This window comes from Eurytemora carolleeae, unplaced genomic scaffold (assembly GCF_000591075.1).
Source record: "Eurytemora carolleeae unplaced genomic scaffold, Eaff_2.0 scaffold377, whole genome shotgun sequence".
NCBI lineage: Eukaryota > Metazoa > Arthropoda > Copepoda > Calanoida > Temoridae > Eurytemora > Eurytemora carolleeae.
The window spans coordinates 36,736-59,138 of NW_019396822.1; the positions used below are offsets into that span (position 1 = coordinate 36,736).

General features: G+C 34.2%; 1 protein-coding gene across 1 annotated transcript in view; it reads right to left on the reverse strand.

The window, feature by feature from the left end:
• Window positions 1-22,403, reverse strand: part of LOC111709059 (probable ubiquitin carboxyl-terminal hydrolase FAF-X) — a 37,215-nt gene that overhangs the window by 11,979 nt on the left and 2,833 nt on the right. Inside the window, exons 4-39 of the mRNA XM_023482645.1 lie at window positions 22,214-22,343; window positions 21,165-21,244; window positions 20,748-20,819; window positions 20,188-20,440; window positions 19,681-19,787; window positions 18,846-18,887; window positions 18,396-18,489; window positions 18,158-18,276; window positions 17,769-17,844; window positions 16,920-17,009; window positions 15,065-15,142; window positions 14,383-14,516; window positions 14,040-14,151; window positions 13,807-13,929; window positions 13,279-13,352; window positions 12,975-13,098; window positions 12,631-12,816; window positions 11,995-12,066; window positions 11,293-11,459; window positions 10,586-10,707; window positions 9,899-10,005; window positions 9,375-9,461; window positions 8,437-8,571; window positions 7,010-7,156; window positions 6,533-6,649; window positions 5,968-6,078; window positions 5,130-5,249; window positions 4,190-4,350; window positions 3,780-4,022; window positions 3,335-3,602; window positions 2,522-3,199; window positions 2,335-2,463; window positions 1,989-2,141; window positions 1,009-1,127; window positions 477-565; window positions 238-300 (exon numbers count right to left, since the gene is read on the reverse strand). Of these exons, the coding sequence (XP_023338413.1) occupies window positions 238-300; window positions 477-565; window positions 1,009-1,127; window positions 1,989-2,141; window positions 2,335-2,463; window positions 2,522-3,199; window positions 3,335-3,602; window positions 3,780-4,022; window positions 4,190-4,350; window positions 5,130-5,249; window positions 5,968-6,078; window positions 6,533-6,649; window positions 7,010-7,156; window positions 8,437-8,571; window positions 9,375-9,461; window positions 9,899-10,005; window positions 10,586-10,707; window positions 11,293-11,459; window positions 11,995-12,066; window positions 12,631-12,816; window positions 12,975-13,098; window positions 13,279-13,352; window positions 13,807-13,929; window positions 14,040-14,151; window positions 14,383-14,516; window positions 15,065-15,142; window positions 16,920-17,009; window positions 17,769-17,844; window positions 18,158-18,276; window positions 18,396-18,489; window positions 18,846-18,887; window positions 19,681-19,787; window positions 20,188-20,440; window positions 20,748-20,819; window positions 21,165-21,244; window positions 22,214-22,343 (4,982 nt within the window). The remainder of the gene's footprint in view (window positions 1-237; window positions 301-476; window positions 566-1,008; window positions 1,128-1,988; window positions 2,142-2,334; window positions 2,464-2,521; window positions 3,200-3,334; window positions 3,603-3,779; window positions 4,023-4,189; window positions 4,351-5,129; window positions 5,250-5,967; window positions 6,079-6,532; window positions 6,650-7,009; window positions 7,157-8,436; window positions 8,572-9,374; window positions 9,462-9,898; window positions 10,006-10,585; window positions 10,708-11,292; window positions 11,460-11,994; window positions 12,067-12,630; window positions 12,817-12,974; window positions 13,099-13,278; window positions 13,353-13,806; window positions 13,930-14,039; window positions 14,152-14,382; window positions 14,517-15,064; window positions 15,143-16,919; window positions 17,010-17,768; window positions 17,845-18,157; window positions 18,277-18,395; window positions 18,490-18,845; window positions 18,888-19,680; window positions 19,788-20,187; window positions 20,441-20,747; window positions 20,820-21,164; window positions 21,245-22,213; window positions 22,344-22,403) is intronic.

A 22,403-nucleotide genomic window follows, 5' to 3' on the forward strand; every position in this document is an offset into this window, starting at 1 on the left:
ACCTTTCATGTCCGATTAACAAAAGTATTCTTTAAACCTCTATCTTACCAAAAATGAAAAATGAAGATATCGTCGTTCTTTCTGTTTAGAAAAGAGATAAATTGTGTCAATTTCCTAAATATATTTAACCCGCAAGTCAAACTTGAATATAGAAACCGTTATCGAACATTATCAATTTCTAGGAGATCTCCTTTTCTTTAAACTAAGGCTGAAGGGTTTGTTGAAATTTGGCCCTACCTGGATCCAGATCCTCTGGTCCACAGTCTACAGCTTCATTTTCTCGCCGAGCTAATCCAGCAACTAAATTCATTCAAACAATCAATTATTTGTAAGGATGAAAATCATAACAGGATAAATAACATTTAAATATCTTTTAAGAATGGTAATTTGTTCTCAATATTACTATCCCTTTCCATCGCGATTCATTTCGACCCGGTCCTGGCCCCAATCCCAATCCCAATCATAATCTCATTAACCTGTGTAAGGTTCCATGTCTAGCTCTCGTGGGAACTCGAAATAGTCATTAAATTTCACCGCAGTCTCCCGCTCAAAGTCATAATCAAACCTGATATAATCAATCCATCAATCAATTAATCGGTATTCAAAACTACATCAGTTTGTTTCTTACTTCTAGCATGTGCATTTTTAATAAATCATAAAAAGCACAGAACTTATTTCCAGTGCTTAGGATCTGGATCCATTGGATCCTCAAGATTTTGGCTAAATAGTTCATCAAATTTTAGCATAAAATTAGGCAAAACATATAAAGACAAAAAATTTGAAAATCCTGCTTTGTTAAAAAATTCAGTAAATCAAGAAATGACCTTGATCCGGATCCGGATTTTGATCCATTTTTTTTCCAGTTCGGATCCGCATCAAAATAAAATAGATCCTAAGTACTGTTTATTTCAGACCGAACCAAAAACATTAAAGTAAGTAAAAATAAATAGATTTATCATTCCTAAACTTTGGTTGTATTGAAAAACAAATCTATGTGAAAACAATTACCGTTTTAGCTGGATAACAAGGATTGGAGGCAGTTTCTTGACGCAGAGTCGTTTAACAGTATCCACCTTCTTATTGCACTGTTCACAGTAGTACGCATTCTCAGTCTCCAACAGCTCACCCTGGATAGATGTTTATTTATTACTAGCTGAAGAGCTCGGCGTTGCCCGAAGATTTAAAAACACTTTGAATTTTGTTAATAAAAATAGAATTTAAATATTCGATCCCTCCAAAAATGTCCGCCAATTTGGTTCAGGCGTTTGGCAAGCTATAGATAACATATAAATACATATATTTAAAGAATCAGCTTCAACTTAAAACATATATTTCAGAATTAATATGTATCTCGTATACATATACATAAATGAGCGAAGAGCTTTATTATATAGATACGCGAATAATGGCTCAAGCACGAGAATCTCCAGAGCCCCTTTCATAATAAGAAAATTATGGGCCGGAATCTGCCCATTTGCAAAGTACTTTTTAAAAAGTTTTTTTTTCTTTTAACTATGGGAGTTGAATTTTATACTATCTATTAGTAACTGGAGTCGAAAACATGCCTTGCAAATGGAAAAATATATAACAATTTTATGTTACGCGTATTTCGTTTCATTAGGGAGGATTTTAGGGTTTTCAATTATTACTCGGGATAATTTAATAACTTGAAATCCCTCACTCATGGTAAAAACATGTCTTATAAAGCAATGGCTTTTATACGAGGTTACTTGGATTTTTGTGGAATATTTTAATTTTAACAAGAAATTACATCCTTCATGAATTGTAGGCTGTTTGGTGCAGTGGTGTATATGTTCTTAAATAATCCCCCTTTTCGAAAATCATAAATTACATAAGATTTTATGTAACATTGGGGGTGTAATTCTTAAAAAATTACACCCCTGGTTTGGTGTGTCCGCTTGAACAACAACCTACTATTCGGAAACTCTCTGTGTACTTTTAAAGAGAATATCTATAATATATTTCACCTTGGTATACTCGGCTAAGCTGTCCATGAGATTTGAATGGTTCTTTACATCTACAGATATAACGGAGCAGGGTTCCTGTCTACTGTATCGATGAGGACAAGTCTTACAAATCTTCTGGTCGGAAATAATACCACCAAGGACAGATGAACAAACCTGAAAATTTCAGATTAAAATCATGTTTCCAGCATTTTATATTTTTTTGTTCAGTATTTGCCAGAATAAAATGGAATATAACGACATGAAAACAGTCCTAAAACCAGAACAATGTTAATCAAGAGAGAAAAAAGATCATTATATTCTACATTTTCAAAGCATAATTTCATCTAAAACTTGTTGAGCATCTAACCTGAGGATGTCCGACATGTTTTAAAGCTTCGTCTAAAGTTTCAATTAATGTCATAAAGAATTCCACAGCATCTTGCTGCTCGCGCAGATTCACCGGTTCACCAAGCATTCGGAAATGTTTCCATAAGCCCTGAAAAAAATTGTTGTCAATATTGTAAATTCTAAACTTAGAATTGCTTTTAACTAACCTTGGGAATATAATATTGAAGTTGAGTTTCTGACAAATGACCGAAAATGGCCTGGATTTGCTTCAAAATGGTGACATTGTAATCATTCCGATCTCCTTCCTCCTCTGGACCGTCGTCTTCGTTCCTATCTTCGGCGGAGAAATCCTCATTTGGATCCTTGCAAGTTCCCTCCGCGTCCAGAATGCCACGTTTAATTCCCTCCAACATAAACAGCTGTTGCAGTACAGAGTTCATGTAACACGTGGCACCAGCGTTTTTAAGTCCAACAAATCCGCCTTGTGGGCGGGGCCCGACAGGGGGTAAATAATCCCATTCTGTTAAACATTCAACACGGTTATAGAACATGTCTGCCAACATTGTGGCAAGAAGAGAGAGGTTACCAGAACAACCCGAACAGAGGGCCACCAAAAGCTCGAATGCAGCGCTTGTTGTGGCGGGAGTTTGACAAACTGCTGTTTTATCCGTTGGAAGATTTCCGGTTTGGCTGTACACAACCCAGAGTTTACTGGCTGGGAATATCCAGTCTTCAACCAGTTCCTTTACCAGACCACCACCAATCTTGGTTGCTCCAACCTCCTGCTTTTTATCTGGAGGCAGGAACATCACAAGCTCTCTTGTAATGGCAAGATGTCCCTCCAGGAGGGTGTTAGAGATACCAGGCTCTCCTGTCTCCTCCACCTGAACAGGTACCTTAGTAAGCTAATTAATATAACGAGAACAGTTCTGGAAATTAACTTTTTAATTTAGGAGTTCAGCTTGTTAGATTTATGATTGTGACATTCTGTTTAACTAACTGTTAAAATTGACTCTAACCTTAACCCTCGTTTTGGAAAGCAGATCAACTTCCTGTGAGAGAAGAGCTTGTACATTGTTCAACGTTGTCCTATTGGATGCCAGGTAAGCCAGGAGTCTGGATATCAGGTTGAAATACTCTGAGCTCTGCTCTGGATGCTCACTTACTATAGAATTGATTACAGTGAAGAGTAGAGTTATCATGAACTTGACGTAATGAGTTTCTCCAGTAGCCCGTGTAGTCATCATAAGGAATTGTTCAGAAGCAGCCTGTCTGATACTTCGATCCCTAAATCAAATCAATATATTTTAAAATTAATAAACCAATTATCATCAATTGTAATGACCATTAATTGAAAAGAAAACTTTTCATACATCAAACATTTATGCTGGTTCAAAACAATTTGAAGCTGAGCTGAAGCTCAATGGTCTTTTTAAGGATAAGAAGACACCATCAAGTTCCTACCTACACAGCAGAACAAGATCTAGAACAAAGGCTTGCCCAACCTTGTCCTTCACCAATTGTTCTAAAGCTTCAGGATGCAGAGCTATGGTAAGTGTCAACACCTCCATGGCCTCCCTGGCAAGGCAGATGAGGTCAGGAGACAGGTTCTCCACAGCAAGCACTGCAGCTCTCAGCTTCTCAGGGGAGGCTGACTGAAGAGTTAAATCTCCAGCAGCGGCTGCCCATGCTAGCCGGTATACACATCTAAACACAAACAAATTAAATTTTATGACCTCCATACATTTGTTCTTTATCTTTTAAATTATCCCCCAAAACTATTTTTAAAACATTGGAAAAAAGGGGTCACCTATTATATTCAGCATCAAAATACCAAAAAGATTGCCAATTGACCAAACCACACAATTATTTACCTGACGTGTGGCATCCCTGGAAGATCTCCTGCCCCCTTCTGCAGAAGTGTTTGTCCCAGCCGCAGTGCAACTTGTCTTACATGGCCTTCTCCAGGACACGGTATAGCAGCCTGGATACCCTGCTGTAACATTACAGCATGGTTGTGTGTTGCAGTAGACACCTAAACACGGACACACAGATAAAAGATCAGCTGAAAACAGATTAAAGTTTAACTAAACACAGATAAATGATTAAATAAAGGCAAATAAAAGATCAACTTTGATGCATGATTTCCCCGTTGACATAAAGAAGATTAATAAGTTTCTCCAGGTTAAAATTGCGTATTTCAAATGAGGTTCAGAATTCCAAATTTCAATTAAGATAATCTAAAAGAATACAAAATACCGAACCCAATTTAAGAATCCAGTGTTCTCTACCTGTAATAATCCAGTCCACTAAATTAAATCATATTTAAGTTATAGGGCACCCCAAATCCAACAGCTTAAAAACAAAATACTTAACTAAGAGGAATTTTGAATGAAAAAACCCAGAGGAATATGAATCACCCCTTGAACCTATAAGCCTCAGTCAATCAAGCTTAGGTGTCCGGAAAACACAAATGCGGTAATTTGATAAACATTTTTAGCACTCTTTTATATAAAATAATAATAATAATAATAATCGCTTAGTTCTAACAAAAATTTCCCTAGGATGATAAGAAATCCAACCTTCAAGCATTATATAACATTAAATAACTTTTTTTGCAATAAACTTTCATCTCCAAAAATCCTATAACAGTAACAATGACAATGACAATGACAATGACAATGACAATGACAATGACAATGACAATGACAATCCATCCAGGCTAATTAAAATTTTCTTTCTTCACTTTCTTCTAGTCACAATTACTTAAATAAAAACTAGCATAACTATCTCACCATCAGTTAATAAACCAACCTTAATTCCTGAATCAGGGGACTGTGCGTCCACCACCATGTACAGCAAGGAGTGTGCGACCACCAGGAGTAAGAACTTGTTTATCTTAAGAAGCACCAGGTAGGTTTGCAGTCTGATCACCTAGATCCAATATGGAGAGTTAAATAATACAAAAAATGAAGAATAGAAAATAAATCACACATATTAAACAATAGACAGCTTAATAAAGAGCAAGAGTTTACTCACACATATATTAACAACTCATAACTGCAAATTTATATTTTCTTGAATATTAGAATAAAAAACAATATAAAATATGCAGAAAATATAGAGTCCTCAAAGAGTGGTCTGAACGAAGTCAGAACTTTTGTGTCGTAAAAAGCATCAAACTCAAGAAGTATGGAATAGAAGAGAGATACAACTGACTAGGTCCGCATTACAATATGATAATACGTGCTTTGCAGACAGTACTTCATTTGAATAAGAAATATTTGTCTTATGTACAATTACCGGTAATACAATAACCTTTTCTGATTTTTCTTATAAAAATGGAGTACCCATCTGCAAAGCATGTAAAATCATATGGTAGGGCGGGCCGCGTCAGTTGTATATCTCCCTTCTATTCCACACTCCTTGATTAAACTCCATCTTGGACCTCCGAATCAAACTGATATTTATTATAATTATTTTTGTTAAAGTGAAGAGATGAAGCCGCTATCCTCTATTAAAAAGTGCCCACATTGAATGTAGACAACATTCGTTCAAAATTAACTTTACTCAACACACAAGTTCCAACCGTTGTACATATTCTGGCAATAATTATCCAACATGATGAACAACATTGTTTAAATGATGTTACCGGATCTACAGCAGTTAACGAGTCTGAGATGAGCATATTGAGGAAACATTTGACAGCTCCACCAAGTATGAGAGCAAGCTGAACCTTAAAGGTCCCATCACCCAAAACATCCTAAACATAATTGTAAATAAAACAATTCAATGCCCAAGTTTCAGCCATGAAAACAATTGTCTGAAGCGCAAATTCCCCCAATCCGCGTTGGTATATTCCATGCTTTTTTAGTCAAAAAGTTGTCAGAGGGAAGGAAGCAGTGCCCCAGCCAAAACTTATATTTTCCAATTTGTAACAGTATAAAATCAAACATTTTTTCCTGGTTTCAGGTACTTAATAAAGATTTAAATTAAATACGAAAATGCAAGACATTAAATCTCAAAGATGATTTTTCCAACTTAGAAATCCTGAGAAATACATTAATGCTGATGTCCTAAAAACACAGTAAAAAAGAAATTAACTCATAGGTTTGAACTTAGCCATTCATACTACTTTAAATTCCTAAGTTTGGAATGACAAAAAAGCATGACAGACCCTCAGACGATAAACGAGGGGGGGGGGGTCTATGATTTACCTGTTCTCCTCCAGCTGGAAGTAGGAGAGCATGACAGACTTCCAACTGATAAAGGGTTAGAGCTGGACTAGAACTCGAGAAATATGATTCAAGGTTACACTTCTCCTTCTGTTGGGCCTTAACAATCAATCAATCAAACTCAGACAATTCTTCATTCAATTAATCAATCAAACTAAATCAATGCATTTTTCAATCAATTAATTAAACTCACACAATTCAATCAGTCAAAATTAAATTACTTAATTAATCATTTAATTAATCAAATTAAAATATTCTCCAATCAATCAAGCAATCTCACTCAAGCAATTCATAATTCAATCAATGAATCAAATCAAAACACAATTCACCTTCTTCTAGTTAATCAGTCAAACTCAAACAATTGATCATTCAATCAATGAATCATAAAATTCAACTATTGCACAAAAAATGTAAACATGTCCTAAAAAAAGTGAAGACATGGATCAAAATAATTCTTACTTCTGCACACTTGTGTTTGATTCGTCTGATAACTTCTACTTCTGGTGGAAGAAGTTTAAGAAGTGCCTGGGCAGAATCACGAAGTACAGGGTCAGGGATACAACTGCCGAGGTCTGACAGGTCACAGAAGAAGGTCGAATGATTTCCCTAGTAATTCAGGAATTTAACGAAAGAAAAAAAAAGATAGTAGGAAACTTCAAAGAAGATGAGAGCTAAGAAGAAGGAGTAGGGTTTGATTATATTTTTCTGTAAATTGAACACCAAATTCTATTTACTAAATGCTATTTGTTAAAAACATAGCTGTTTAATAGACAGTTCAAAACAAACAAAGACAAAAAGAAAACTTTTCAAAATAAGGCACATTTTATGTAAAGATACATTTCAAAGGAAGGCATAAAGGAGAAAAGGACGGTATCCAAACAAGTTTATGTCTCAGTACATTTTAGATTTTTAAAGAAAAACAAGAACAAAATAGATTTCAAAGGAAACAAATCATTTTCAGAGGAGAATCAAAGATAATCTAAACAACTTTCAAGGTGGTTTAGATTGATATTTTAAAATGATAGAAATTTTTCTGATAACTGTCAAAAAGGGAGAATCTGGATCAGAGAAAGTTTTGAGGCTGCACCATGGATCAAGTAATCTGGAGATGCAGTGTACACGTACAATATGCAGTACAATATTTGCTGTCTATATTAATTTCTCCTCAGCTGTTGCCATCTGTTGGAAATAAACTTTGAAATCCATAAGAGACCGTAATATTTTTTAAAATTAAGGACACTAATCTATGTTGGCTTTACAAATCCATCAAATAAAAATAAATAAACGATTTCTTAGTAAAAACTAGATGGCAGTAGCCGGGGAGAAAGGAATAAAGCAGTGTTTCGGATCCGGATCCGGATGGATCCGTATCATTTGGTCGGATCCGGATCCGTATCAGGAAACGTTGATATGGATCCGGGTAGCGCCAAAAATTAACCAAAACCATGGAATAAATAAATCAAAATGGTTCGTAAATGTATTATTTACATGACGAAAATTTTTCAAAATTATCTTTAAAAATCCAATGTTTACATTTATATAATAGTAATGACGACATTTTTAACTTTAGGATTACTAAAGTTTATAAATTATAACCTTGCATAACATTAAATAGGGAAAATCCGATTCACAGAATCAAAAGTTACCTCGGATCCGGATCCGGATCCGTATCAGGATCCGGATCCATCATCATGGATGCGTGATCCGCGGATCCGGATCCGAATCAAAATGATATGGATCCGAAACACTGGAATAAAGAAAGCAAATATTGTTTCAGGTATTCGTAGAGCTACAAATATGAGTTGTCTGCTACAGGCTATTTAGGTAGGAGACCACATCCAGATTTCTTGATCTATGGGGCTGCACCGAACTTGACCTAAACTAACCTGTGAGCTAAGGATGACCCCTGGGAGACAAGCCTCCGCCTCGACATTAGGTCCATCGTACATGTTGTGTTGAGGGGACCCAGAGCTAGAATCTGAACTAGAATCAGGACTACTTGCTCCAGCTCCACTTCCAACCTGGAGATGAATAAAATCATTTTTTTAAAGGGACTGTAAAGGAAATATGAAAGGGGTTTTGGATGAAACCTGAGAATTTCAGGAGTTGATTGATACATACAAGTCATCTATCTGATGTTCCTGTCCCGAGAAATTGATATAAAACGATTTAAAAATTATACCAAAACGTATATATGTAAGATTTTGCATAAGATTCGAAGTATTAAACAGATCATATTAAACAAATACGCAACCAATCTGAAAACAACGATATTCCAGAGGAGCCTGAGAAACTCAAATTTACTCCTATTATTATTTGAATTTAATAATTTTTCATTTTTATTAGATATAATTGATAATATTTTTTTTGCATCCGGAACATGTCACCAGTACTCAAACCAATGGCAGTGCAGTATTTTTGTCACTTGTCTCCGTCTGTATCATGTGACCAGTATACTGCACTTGGGATAATTTTGACACAGTTTTATGTCAATTTCTCGAGACAGGAACATCAGATAGGTATCGTTCAACTCCTGAGATTCTCAGGTTTCATCCTACATCATTTTTCATTTTTCCTTTACAATCCCTTTAAGGAATAATATTTATCTGAATAATCATTATCCTCCCCCTAATATCAAAAATAATTTAACTCTAGGTCGATCAAGTTGTAAAAATAATTCGCCTAAATTAGATTTTTTGTAGTATCAGTCTTGTTAAAAATTATATAACCCTAAACCACTGTCATATGAAATTGCGCGTACAGTCCTTTTAATCCAAACCAGTTTAGCAGTATATCAGTTCTGTCTTTAATCCGACTAAGTTACCTGGCTTAATTTAGCGGTGATAATAGTTTTATCTTTAATACCCAGTTTTTCTAAAATTTTCCTGTCGTCTGCGCTTTCAAGCTGGTCCTGCACAAAATAGTATTCAATTAACAGAGAACTCAATTTTTTTATACAAGAGAAGGTTTGTTTATATTTTACTATGCTCAGAAACTGGGTTTGATGTAAATAAACGATGGTTTGTAAACAAATAATTTTCCAGATCCACTCCTAAAAACATCAAGTACCACATCCTTTTCCCCAATCACCAAGGTTCTATTCCATTGCAATCAACCAATGAAAATAAATCTAAGTAGATGGGGCCAGTTTGATTTATTTACTAAGAAACTGGGTTATTAAAATTAAAAAACAACGATTCCACACACCCGGCCCTCCACTTCATTCTGGAAATATCAAGAAACTCATTCATTCTAAGACTGAAAATGAGTAAAAAATAACACATCCCTATAACCTTAGAGTTGTTTTAAACCTGTAATCTGTAAACTTAATTTAATAAAACTACCGACCTGCCCCAGAGCAAGCTCTAACTTGAGACTACATGGATTAGCTTTCAGTTTAGAGAAAACAGTTCGCCGAAGAGAAGCCAGGGTTTCCTTGTCATGCATGTACAGCTCTAAATATATATATATATTAAAGTTACTGACGAGACTTAATTTGAATTGACTCTCCGTTTTTAAACACCAAAAACCTAAAATTATGGAAATTGATAATTTTTAATTGCGGAATTATGCAGCAGAGCCACGGAAAGATACTGACATTTAATTAAAAAATATGACGACATCTTCTTGACTAATTCACAAATAGCGGATCAGAGTTTATCGATTTTGTAACTTATGAAAGAAATTAAATCCCATTTCAAATTTTATCCATCTTAACATTGTTAACTTATTATTATTAGATCTACGATTTTTTTACTTTTAATATTTGATTAGCTTTAAAATAGTCGGATAGGCAAGCTTCTCCCGTTGCACGGTGTCATATTTGTTTCTGTTATTTTTCGTTGTTCATCCTTTTTTTTCTGGCGAAAAAACTGAGTTTAAGACAACCGCCTTTATTTATACCCAGTCAAATTGAATCAATTTTTCTTTATTGTTATATATGTTTAATTGTAAACCTCCCCCCTCTATCCATCTAGCAGAGAGCTTTATAGATATATGATTAATGAAGATGATTAAACCCTGAAAAGCCTGTACCTAGATCCTCTATCTGTCTACCAGGATTATTGTATCGTATGGTGAGCAGGATCTGTTTCCCTCGTGCTGCTCTGTATAGGGGGAGAAGGGTTCGCTCTTCCAGGTAGTAGTAATCACACTCACTACAAATCAATCAATCAATAATCAATAAATCAATTTCAATCATTTAATCAATATCAATCAATAAATAATTTTACCGTAAATAAAACTCCCTCATAATTATACTTATAAATTAATCATTAATCGGTTATCAAAATCGCTTATTATTGCACAAATCATTTAGCCATTTAGCTGCAGGGTGTCCTACATCAAATTAGACCGCGTCAATGGGTCTAAATTACGATTTGGGGGGAAAATCAGAAAATTTAAGAAGAATGAATCATTTAAAATATTTAATAAGGCTAATAGAAAATTTTATTGGCAGAAAATGCTAGATTTTTCGCGTATTATGTGCATATTTTGGCGTTAAAAATTGTTGATAATCTAATATGATATGGGACGCTCTGTAGAAATCACTCTCTACCAAATCAATCAACCAACTAGATATCACACTCACTTAACGTCAAATCATATCAGTTGGTCAATCAACTAAATCAACCAACAAGTAATAGTAATCATTATTTCAATCAACTCATCAAACAAACAATCAATTCGACAAATCTAAAAAATGATCAATCCATTGAACATTCTCTTTATCTCTCACCCACCTGATATATTCATGAAGGACCTTCATGGTTCTGCAAATTTTCAGAGTTAGATCTTCAATCTCCTTCTTCTCCTTCTGCTTCTTAATCACGGTGATGGTATCGTAGGCGGACTTCAAGATATCCATACAGTGAGCAATGAAATCCTCATGGATTACAGTCTGCTGTGCCTTCATAAAGAACATTTAAAAAAAGTTGATTTAAATTATTAATTTGATAATTTTTACCCGAAATTTAAAATTTTCTCAAATTTAGCAAATAAAACCTTAAAACTAATTTTGCACTCAACGCAAACATACCCACAATTTTGGGGGCAAATGATTGATGATCAAATAATCATGTGAATTCTTGAACATTCTTTCATTAAAATCTTGCCAAGGTGTCCCAAAAAAATCGAAATTCTAGCATTGATTGTCTAATTCTCTTAAAAAGGGTGTCCCGTTAAATATTAAAAGTAAGTAAGGACTTTAAAATCAAATAAAAACATTTTGAAAGTTAGTCCTGATTTTAATTCTAAGTTTACAGCAAGAATTTAAGGTAAAAAAGCAGTTTTGCAGAACTGAAATTTAGAGCTAATTCAACCTTATTCAAGTTTTTGCGTAAGATAAAAACATTTAAAATTAATAATCATTTTTTGATCACATTCATCACAGATTCAGTTCATTTGATTTGGAGAGTTCCTGGTGTATCTTCCTTTATATTTACCTGAAGTCTAGGACCTAGATTTGGAGAGTTCCTGGTGTATCTTCCTTTATATTTACACAACCAACCAACCAACTAACCAGCCTACAAACTTATCAATTAACCAATGAGCCAACCAACTAACACAAACCACAAAACTCACAAACCAACCCCAACCCACCAACCAACCAACCAACCAACCAACCAACCAACCAACCAACCAACCAACCAACCAACCAACCAACCAACCAACCAACCAACCAATCAGTTACACAGTCAGTAAGTCAATCATTGTTTCTTCACTAGTTATTCAGGACATCCTATTACTTTAAAACAGACAATGAAGCGTGGAGCGGATTAAATTTGTTATAAAAACCCTTTTCCGCAGTCTTTAAAAACCCACCTTTTATTAAAATTCAATAACATTTCCTTTCAATTTATAAAAAGCAATATTCAGAAGATCGAAACAAATTATCCGGGATTAGCGATTCAACAATATATAAATATATATACACATGAAACACAGTGTCCAGCAATTACCAATCTTAATACACAATAGGACATGTTATAAACTTTTTAAAGAATAAATATATATATAGAGATATATTTATAGGGTACAACCCAACAACTGAGTGTCTCTCCTACTGCTCTCATTTATACCTTGATATTTACAGTTTTGAAAAATCTCTCCAAGCACTTCATCCCTGCCTCTGTGAGTAGTCCAGGATCTAGCTGGAGAAGATTGGATTCGAAGAAGTCCTTGTTTATTTCCGGGTCCAGGTCCGGCTCATCACCCATCAGTTTACTGAACCATTTGAAGCACTGTTCTCGGTCAGAAGGAAAAATCTGAACAGAAGTATCACATTTTTCTTTATTAAGAATTTGAGATTGGTTCTTTAAAAAAATTTAAGAGAAAATGAAGAGAAATTTTTCTGTCGTTCCGTTTCGTTACGTACCGTTCCTGTAAACTTTTAACCTCCCAAACCCAGGAAGTAAATACTAACCGCGTTCTCCGCAAGACAAGTCCAAATCTGTTTGGCCTGCGGTGCACACAGCCACAGTTGACCGTCTCGTAACAAGAAGCGCAGAAAGTTCAACCTCTCGGATACTTGCAGAGAGTGACAGTACCTGCAGATAAGAAAATTATTAAAACTAAATTAACAATCATGATTTTGCTGTAAAGGGCATGAAACAAAATATGAGATGGGGGNCTGATTAAAAAGTTTGCTGATGACACAAAAACTGCAAAAATAATCCTTGATGACCAATGTATTTTAGATATGCAAGAATCACTCGGGGGGGGGTTACCTGCCATCCGGTGCAAACTCATTAGGATCTAGAGTGGCTGCAGCGTCTCCCATTGAACGAATTCGGTCCATGTACTAGAAAAAGTTTAATTTCAAATATGCATGTTTTTCATAGATTACGTTTAAATATTTAGCAGATAATTTAAAGACGTAATTTAGAGCGAAACTTCATTAAAAAGGTTTGCATGTACGATTTACAACGGGACCCATTAAACCTTTTCTCAGGAAAACCAAGCAAAATTTCCCTGAGAAACAGTGATATGTTTAAATGTAAAATAACAAGAGTATGGGTAGTCAGCAAATTCCAACACAATGTATATTAAAACCACTACTTTTCGGTCAAACTCGGACGGAGTTTTCAGAAATGTGCATTTTAAAATTACGACATTCTTTTTTTAATTGCTCAACAAATATCTTACATCTTTCACCTTAAAAAATAATTTTTTTAATAAAAATTGCGGATTGACAGGTTGGTGGCATTGATAGTTAAAACATAAGAAAACATCTTAATCCTTTTTTAGAATCTCACCTCAGTAAGATTATCTGCTATGAGGATAACCAGGGTATGTGTACGTTGAAGTCCGTTGATGACGTCATGTCTGTACGTGAGTACCGGCCCGGGGGTACGCTGTGTGCCAGTAGGCGGCTGCTCCTAGAAATATAAAAAGTTAGCATCGACTTATTATGCGTGTACCTAAGTACCGGAGAGTGTATTATTTACTCTTTGTTCTTTAATTAAAAAAAAATAAAGATATTTTGAACCTGGTAGAGTGTACAAATATCTTTGATCTGCTTGAGAGCCGGAAGAACCCATTGTTCATTTGCTTTCAGTTCCTCTACACACTTGTCCAACCATCTACTCTTCTGCTCGTCCCTAGATCAATCAATCAATAATATAAATCAAATCAATCAATCAATCAATCAATCAATCAATCAATCAATCAATCAAGCAATCAATCAACTCAATAAATCAGCCAATCAATCAAGTCATTAGTCCATCCCAAAGTCAACAGTCGATCAATCAATCAATCACGAAATCAACCAATCAATCACTCAATCAATCATCAACAAAGTAATCAAGGAACCAATGCACTGGCCAACCAACCTGTTCTGTGTACAACTATAATCCAGGATCTTGACATGAGCAGTTAAAGCTTGATCCATGATATCTGTGGTTACGTCAGTAGAATGCGCTAAACTCCAAAACAATTTCAAAACCTTCTCCGCCATGTCTCCGTCCTAAAATATACTAAGTTATCATGTCTCCGTCCTAAAATATACTAAGTTATCATGTCTCCGTCCTAAAATATAATAAGTTATCATGTCTCCGTCCTAAAATATACTAAGTTATCATGTCTCCGTCCTAAAACATACTAAGTTATCATGTCTCCGTCCTAAAACATACTAATTTATCATGTCTCCGTCCTAAAATATACTAATTTATCATGTCTCCGTCATAAAATATACTAATTTATCATGTCTCCGTCCTAAAATATACTAATTTATCATGTCTCCGTCATAAAATATACTAATTTTTTCATGTCTCCGTCCTAAAATATACTAAGTTATAATGTCTCCGTCATAAAATATACTAATTTATAATGTCTCCGTCCTAAAATATACTAAGTTATAAGAAAGCTTTTTGCGAAAACATAAAAATATAAAACAACTAATTTAATACTTTTATGGTTTGCACTGCTTTAGACATTTTTGAGAGAAATTGTTTGTGTTAAAAGCTATAAGAATTTAACATTAAGTGAGTATGAATAAAGTCCATAATGTTTTACCTTGTCATCCTCTGCCAGCCTCCGAATAAGTTCAAGTAATTTTTCTCTTTGTTTACTCGCTGCCCCCTTCCAGCTTGCCTAGAAGGTTAGTTGACATAACAAAACATAACAAGTCATGACATGACAAGCCATGAGATGACTTAACAAGCCGTAACGTGATCTAACAAGACATAACAAAACTTAAAAAGAATAAATTATTAATAATGAAGAGTAATGAGAAATAACTTTTAAAACTTTTATAACAAGTTTTTTCTTCGATTACTTGCAGCAGCCCAGGTTAGATTGATTCATATATATATATATTTTGCTTGACTGTCTGTCAGTCTGTTTGTATCCAATAAACGTCTTGACGGCTGAACCATTCGGGCCCAAGCATGACCCCAGGAAGGTTTATGGATACTCAGAATTACAAAAAGTTGTATCCAAAATCTTTTGATTCTGAAAAATTTTAAAATGCGCGAACAAAAATATTAAAAAATCCGTTTAAATTTTTCTTGTTATTGTTTTATGCTGTACAAAGATAAGATGCTCACAGATAAAGCCACAATTAAAAGTCAAATTGAGGATGGACGCGAAGCGCCATAAAAGCCTAGTTTGTTATATATATAAGTGGATTTTTGTTTACTAGCTTGGCCCTTCTAGATTCGGGAATATTAATATAAAAATGCCATTTTATGAGAATGAATTGGTCGAATTTGGAATGACAAATGATTACGAGACACATTACATAATAAAAAGATTACTATTTATATAAATGATCTTGATGATCCAATACAGAATCTAGTAACACTGATTAAAAAGTTTGCTGATGACACAAAAACTGCAAAAATAATCCTTGATGATCAATGTATTTTAGATATGCAAGAATCACTCAATGAGCTCCACAAATGGGCAGAGAGATGGGGAATGGTGTTCAACGTCGACAAATGTAAAGTGATGCATATTGGGAAAAATAACCCACAACACAATTACACCATGAATGGACAGATACTTCAGAAAACCTCAGAAGAAAAAGATGTAGGTATTCTGATTTCCGACACAATGAAACCTTCCCAACAATGTTCAGCTGCAGCAAACAAAGCCAATCAAGTTCTTGGTCAAATTTGTAGAGCCTTCCATTTCAGGGACAGAAATATATTCCTAAAACTTTACAAACAGTATGTTCGTGTTCACATGGAATTTGCTGTATCAAGTTGGAGACCCTGGACCCAACAGGACAAAGACAAACTAGAAAATGTACAACGCAAGGCAGTAAGGATTATCTCAGGGCTTCAGGGCTCCACATATGAAGAAAAACTTGAAGAATTAGGACTACAAACTTTAGAAGCCAGACGTGAAAGATCTGATTTGATACAGACTTACAAAATAGTCCATGGTCTAGATGATGTTGACAAATCCCTGTGGTTCCAGCATGTGGCTGAAACTAGTGAACGCATAACAAGACAATCTGCTGATATACTCAACCTGAAATCAAAAAACTCAAAACTAGAACTGAGAAGGAATTGCTTTAGTAATAGAGTTGTAAACTCGTGGAATAAATTACCACAAGATGTTAAATCCGCCAAAAATGTTAATGTATTCAAAAACAAGTATGACTACTACATTAGATCCACAATGATCACTGGGATCAATTCACAAACCTAGAAGATACCATTCTTCCAGCAGATGATCATTAGTTCCTAAAAAAATCCTCTACATATTCCTAGATGGAACACTGAGGATCAACACACAAGTATCAAGTAAGTATCAAATGGAAAAACGCTTGGAGATAAATCAGTCACTATGAACGATTGTTGTTTATTTTGATTTATGCCCCCCCTTCCCTCCATTTGTCACGGTTACATTTTAAGTTTACCTGGAAACACTCGAAGAGATGATCTAGCTGATCAGGAGAGAAATCCCAGGCTAGCTTAGCCAACAGTTCGTGGATATTCTTTACTATTGCCTAGAATATAATTCAAAGATCAGATGATGATAAATAAAATCAGTTGAACACGTATTCCACTTGGTGACTGTAAGCCCCCGGCTACAGACCCCCAAGCCTTGTGTGAATGACTTATATTGTGATTGTCATTCATAAGTATATAAAAGGAAATGTTACCCAATCCCAAGTATCAAGTATAATAGCTGTTTCAGATAGTCAGAACTTTTGTTTATAGTGAGCATGTTTCAGATAGTACTATGCGGCAAATAGAACATACCGCTTAATGGATATTAGAGGTATCTTTACCGATCATTCAAGCCTCATTATTCATTGATCTAACTTACATTTGTTTAGTTTTGGATTACTACAACTTTACAAGGAACCCTAAAGGGGTGTCGTAAGACTTACATTAGTTACTAGTTACTATGATAAATCTGCACTAAAAGTTTCTGGTTATTTTTCTGCCAGTCAAAAAAAGGCAGATTTAATGCCTTTACGTATGAATAATAAAAGATTGGTTCTATGTCTTTTTTAAGGTGTCACTTTTTTGTTAAAATTCTTAATATATTTTTTGATATTTTATTTTTTTTAGTTTATTTTGTATTGATTCTTTGAAACTTAACTTGTTTATTTGATCTTGTCAATTTTGATGACACAGATTTTTATTCTTTTTTTTGTCATTTTCCATTTAATATAAATGAGCATATAAACACATTTACTGTCGTCACTATAAAAAAACATACATTAAAGAGATTATATAAAATAAATATCTGAACAAACCTCGTGTTTCCCAGCCTGTGCTGCCCAAATATCATCCAAATCTGACATCGTTAGAGCCTTCTCTTTTATGATAAATCTAAAAAGTAAAATAAAACATAACAACTAAAAAGTTTAAAATTAGCAAGGAAAATATTCTCTTTTATTTTAAAGGGATGGAACATATTTCTTCTTAACTATTTTTTACAAACTAAAACATTATATTTTTTAAAAACCAACAAATCAAAACGTTTTTATCTTTTATTTCCCCGCAAATAAGTTTTGATCGGTTTTGTGAGAACACCCTCAAAAGTATTGAAGAAGGTGGGTGAAGGTTAATGGTTTACTACAAAAACATACTTTACTTCCAAATTTTGATGTTCTGGCGAAAAATAATATCTTCGCTTACGTACCTGATAATCTTCTCAAGCTTCTCCACGTATTGGGGCTGGTGGAGGGAGTCCCTGAGCACGATCTTGATCAGATTGTTCTCCTTGATCCAGGCAGCCATTCGGTCAGCTGTCAACCAATCCTGCAACAGCAACATCATTCAATCAGCCGGCCACTCACTCACTCACTCACTCACTCACTCACTCACTCACTCACTCACTCACTCACTCACTCACCAATCAATAAGTCAAACAATTTTACCTCGTTTTCAGAGTTGTGAGTATTATATCTGCCTGGGGTATAATGAACACTATGGATAACTTTGTTAACTTCATTCAGGGCGGACATCTTTCCACTGTACATAATAAAGTTTATATTCCTGTACATTTTAATACTGATGCTCATGCTCATGTAACGAGCATAATTATCATATATGTGCAGTGTAAATCGTAGATTCTATTTTAAATTGAGTGTAATTACATAGGATGAAATACTGAAAATCTGAAAGAGAACCCAAAATGGAACTCCCACAATACTATTTGATTATATATTGTCGAGGGGGGATTCGAATTTGTAAAAATTCCCCTATTTTACCTGAAGCGTTGTCCATTTATTAAGAAATATATATCCCTGAAATTACTTTGCAAATTTTGGGGTTAGAAAACTCTCTTACAATAGTATCAAATTTCAACAAAAGGAATATGAAGGTCCCTGAAGCTTGATATCTGAAGCTGCCTAAGGAGCATCTTCAACCTGTTTCATACAAAACAATTGATTTACAATGTAAGTACAACTAAGGAGGAGAGGGAATATACAAAAAAAAATCATTTATCAATGAGATAAGAACTAAGGAGATGACCGGGTTACTTCATGAATACTGTGAATAGTAAGAAAATTAACCAACAGAATTAATTAAAATTTGTTCAAGGGTTAATGTTAGCTTCGAATGCAAAATAAGACCAACGGTAAATTCCACAATATGGGTTGTTTACATTCAACTGTGACGTATTAGGACAATTCAGAACTTGTTTCATCGTAAACAGTAACAAATATTTAATTAACAGTTGATTAGTTTAGACAGGACAGAACTTGTTTTAATGTAAACAGCTGATTAATTTAGATAAGGCGGAACTTGTTCTATTGTAAACAGTAACAAATGTGTAAAGAACAACTGATTAGTTTAGACAGGGCAGAACTTGTTCGATTGAAAACAGTAACAAATGTTTAAAGAACAGCTGATTAGTTTAGACAGGACAGAAGGGTTCTGAAAAAAAGATAAATTCACGTTCTTTTGTTAAAAATAGGATGATATTGATATAACAAAAAAATAATCAAATAAAAAAATCTGAGTTGTATGTTTGAAAATTAGATAAGTCTAAGTTGTTTGGTTAAAAAGTAGATAAATCTGAGTAATTTGGTTCAAAATTAATTAAAAATTGAATTAAGTAGTTGTGTTCAAAATTGGATAAATATGTGCTGTTTGGTTCAAAAAAAATGAATCCGAGTTGTTTTTTCAAAATAATCTGAATCCTAGTTGTTTTATTTCCTGAACATCTCCAGGCTGCGAACACTCTCCTCTCTGCCTGGGACAAGGCTGCACAGATGCTTTAAACTCTTGACCACAGCACTGATCGTATCATACTTATTCTCGTTCTATACAATATCAATCCTCACAGTACAGTACTTAGGATCCGGTTCCGCACAAATATGCGGATCCACGGGGCAAAATATCAACCAAATGCTGCAAAAAATCCATTTGCTCTTAAAACCAAAATATGAACTATTAACAAAGTTAAGCTATCCAAAAATTCCTTATTTCTAAATGGTTCATACTGTTTTAGCATGAAATAAGGCGTAAAAAAGAAGAAAAATAGTTTGAAAATTCTTAAGAAAATAATTTGATTTGATTTTATAAATCTTATGTTTATTCAGTATTTTCTCATGATAAAGAAAAATGAAATTGAATTTATGTTAATTGAAAAAAAGTTAACTTTCAACATTTCCGTCAAGTGAAATGAGAAATAGGAGAACAACATTGAGGATTGAAACTTGCCTTGGATTCTTTTTTCAGTTCCTCATCTGTTAAATTCTCCAGGAACTTAGGGACAGCGTCGATGACGGGGAGGAAATAGGTCGTGACGGTTCTCACGGTCAGGAACTCGTAGCAGAGCCCAAATGGTCTGATGAGGGAGAAGATGAGAGGGATGGTCAAGGTTTCCCCGGAAAGAATCCGATCATGTAGCTTCTTAAATCCTCCATGTTTACCGAAAGTATTGAGCAGATCAACCAACCAACCTTTAGTTGTTCTAAAATAAATCAACTATAAATATCGAAGAAAAAAACCAAAAATTTACGAAATCGATTTTATCAAGGGAAAAAATAACGACACCAAATAAATACAATATTTCAAGAACAAATCAAAAAATTAATTTTAAAAATGGAACAAAAAATGCAAAAAAAAACTTCGAACTTTGACTGATCGGGGGAAAGTTTCAAAATTATTTTACAAAGTTTCAATTTTTTTTTTTACAAAAATATTAATTTTGAGAAAAACGTGAATTTTGTCTTTAGATCCGGTTATAAAAGATATTTGAATGACTGGTTTGAACCAACCTAGGGTTTGTAGACTGTGCAAAGACGTCAACATCATCTGTGGACTGGGAAGAAGGACATGTCTCACTTGCCCTTCAAAATATTTTTATTATTTAAAAAACAATATGAAAAAAGAATTACTCAAAAACGTTAGATAAATTAATGAATTACTTTTCTAAAAAAAGTAATTGTAAAATCAAATTATAAAAAAAAATTATTTTAATTCTTAGATAATAATAAAAAAAGTAAGATTAATTAATAAATACATTGACAAAAACGTTTTTTTGTAAAATTTAATTATTTCACAATAAAAAAATCAAGAAGAGATTATTAAGGTTGAAATTAATCTCTTATTTCGGTAACTGATAAGACAACAATCTCATAAATCAAGAATCTTTAAAACAAAATAAGAATGAAAAAATGAGTTTTCTTGCCAACCTGCTTGAATTGTAAAGATGGAATTTGTTTCCAGGATTGAATACCATCGGAAGCAGATCAAGAAGTGGAAACCAGTCTCCCTAAACCAATATTAATTTATATCTTACAGGGACTGTAAGCGTAATTACAAGTGACCTTTCGTGCAAAGATGGAATTGAAGCCTTTATCTGATCAATAATATGGTAGATATTGTCGCTTCCCTAGGTATAAACGTGTTTATTCTTATCATTTCTATCTGTTTTTATTGCAGTAGAAATGTACAAGTCACTATTCAAGAGAAATCACAATTGAAAAAAAACTGGTTTGTAAATTAGAAACATTTCCTTCTTAGCATAAAGGGTCACTTGAGTACATAACCTATGTATTAAGCAGTGCTTAGGATCAGGATCCGTTGGATCCGCAAGATTTTGACTTCCTTGATCCGGATCCATTTTAAGCACTGGTAGTAATAGAGGAATCTGTTTAACAAAATATAAAAGATTTACACCATGTCAGGTTGGAAAGATAAAGAAATGAGAAAAGTTGATTTTGAATATGCCATCTATATTTTCACTTGTTTGGAAACCAAGCTTTGCCTACATGAAAACTTAAACTTTGCAAATTTTGATAGACCAAGATCATGTTCTTGGACAATTTTTTTTGAATTTATAAAAGTCTAAAACATGTAATAGGTTTACATTCACTGAATAATGTTTACTGTTCTGTGTTCACCTAGATCACTCTAAACTAAGCTTTCTGTGCGTACTGCAGTGATCTGCTGGACCAAGACCGAATAAAACGTGGTTTTAGCGAGAGTATGATACTAAAGTCTAGACTGTCCCATATTATGTTGGATTATCTCCAAACTTAAACGCCAAAATACGCACATAATACTTTATTTTCTGCAAGCAAATTATTATTATTGGCCTTATACAATTTTTCAAAAAACTCTTCTTAAATTTTCTGATTAGTCCCGAAAATCCAAATATAGAGCCATAAACAGTCCAATATGATTTTATCCAGCCTGCAAGGAAATAGATGAAAAAGAATATTATTGTAAACCCTGTCACCTGAAGTTTAGTGCAGATAAGTTCTAAAAGTTTCTCCGAGTTCTTCCTGATACACTCGTGGATATCAAACCTCCAGGTGGAGACGGCCTCGTCCGTCATTATCTTGGTGAAACTGGTCGTCAACCCCTCTCTGTACACAACGCACAGTCAAACAGTACATTCACTATACCAGGGGGGGGGGGGGGCTTAA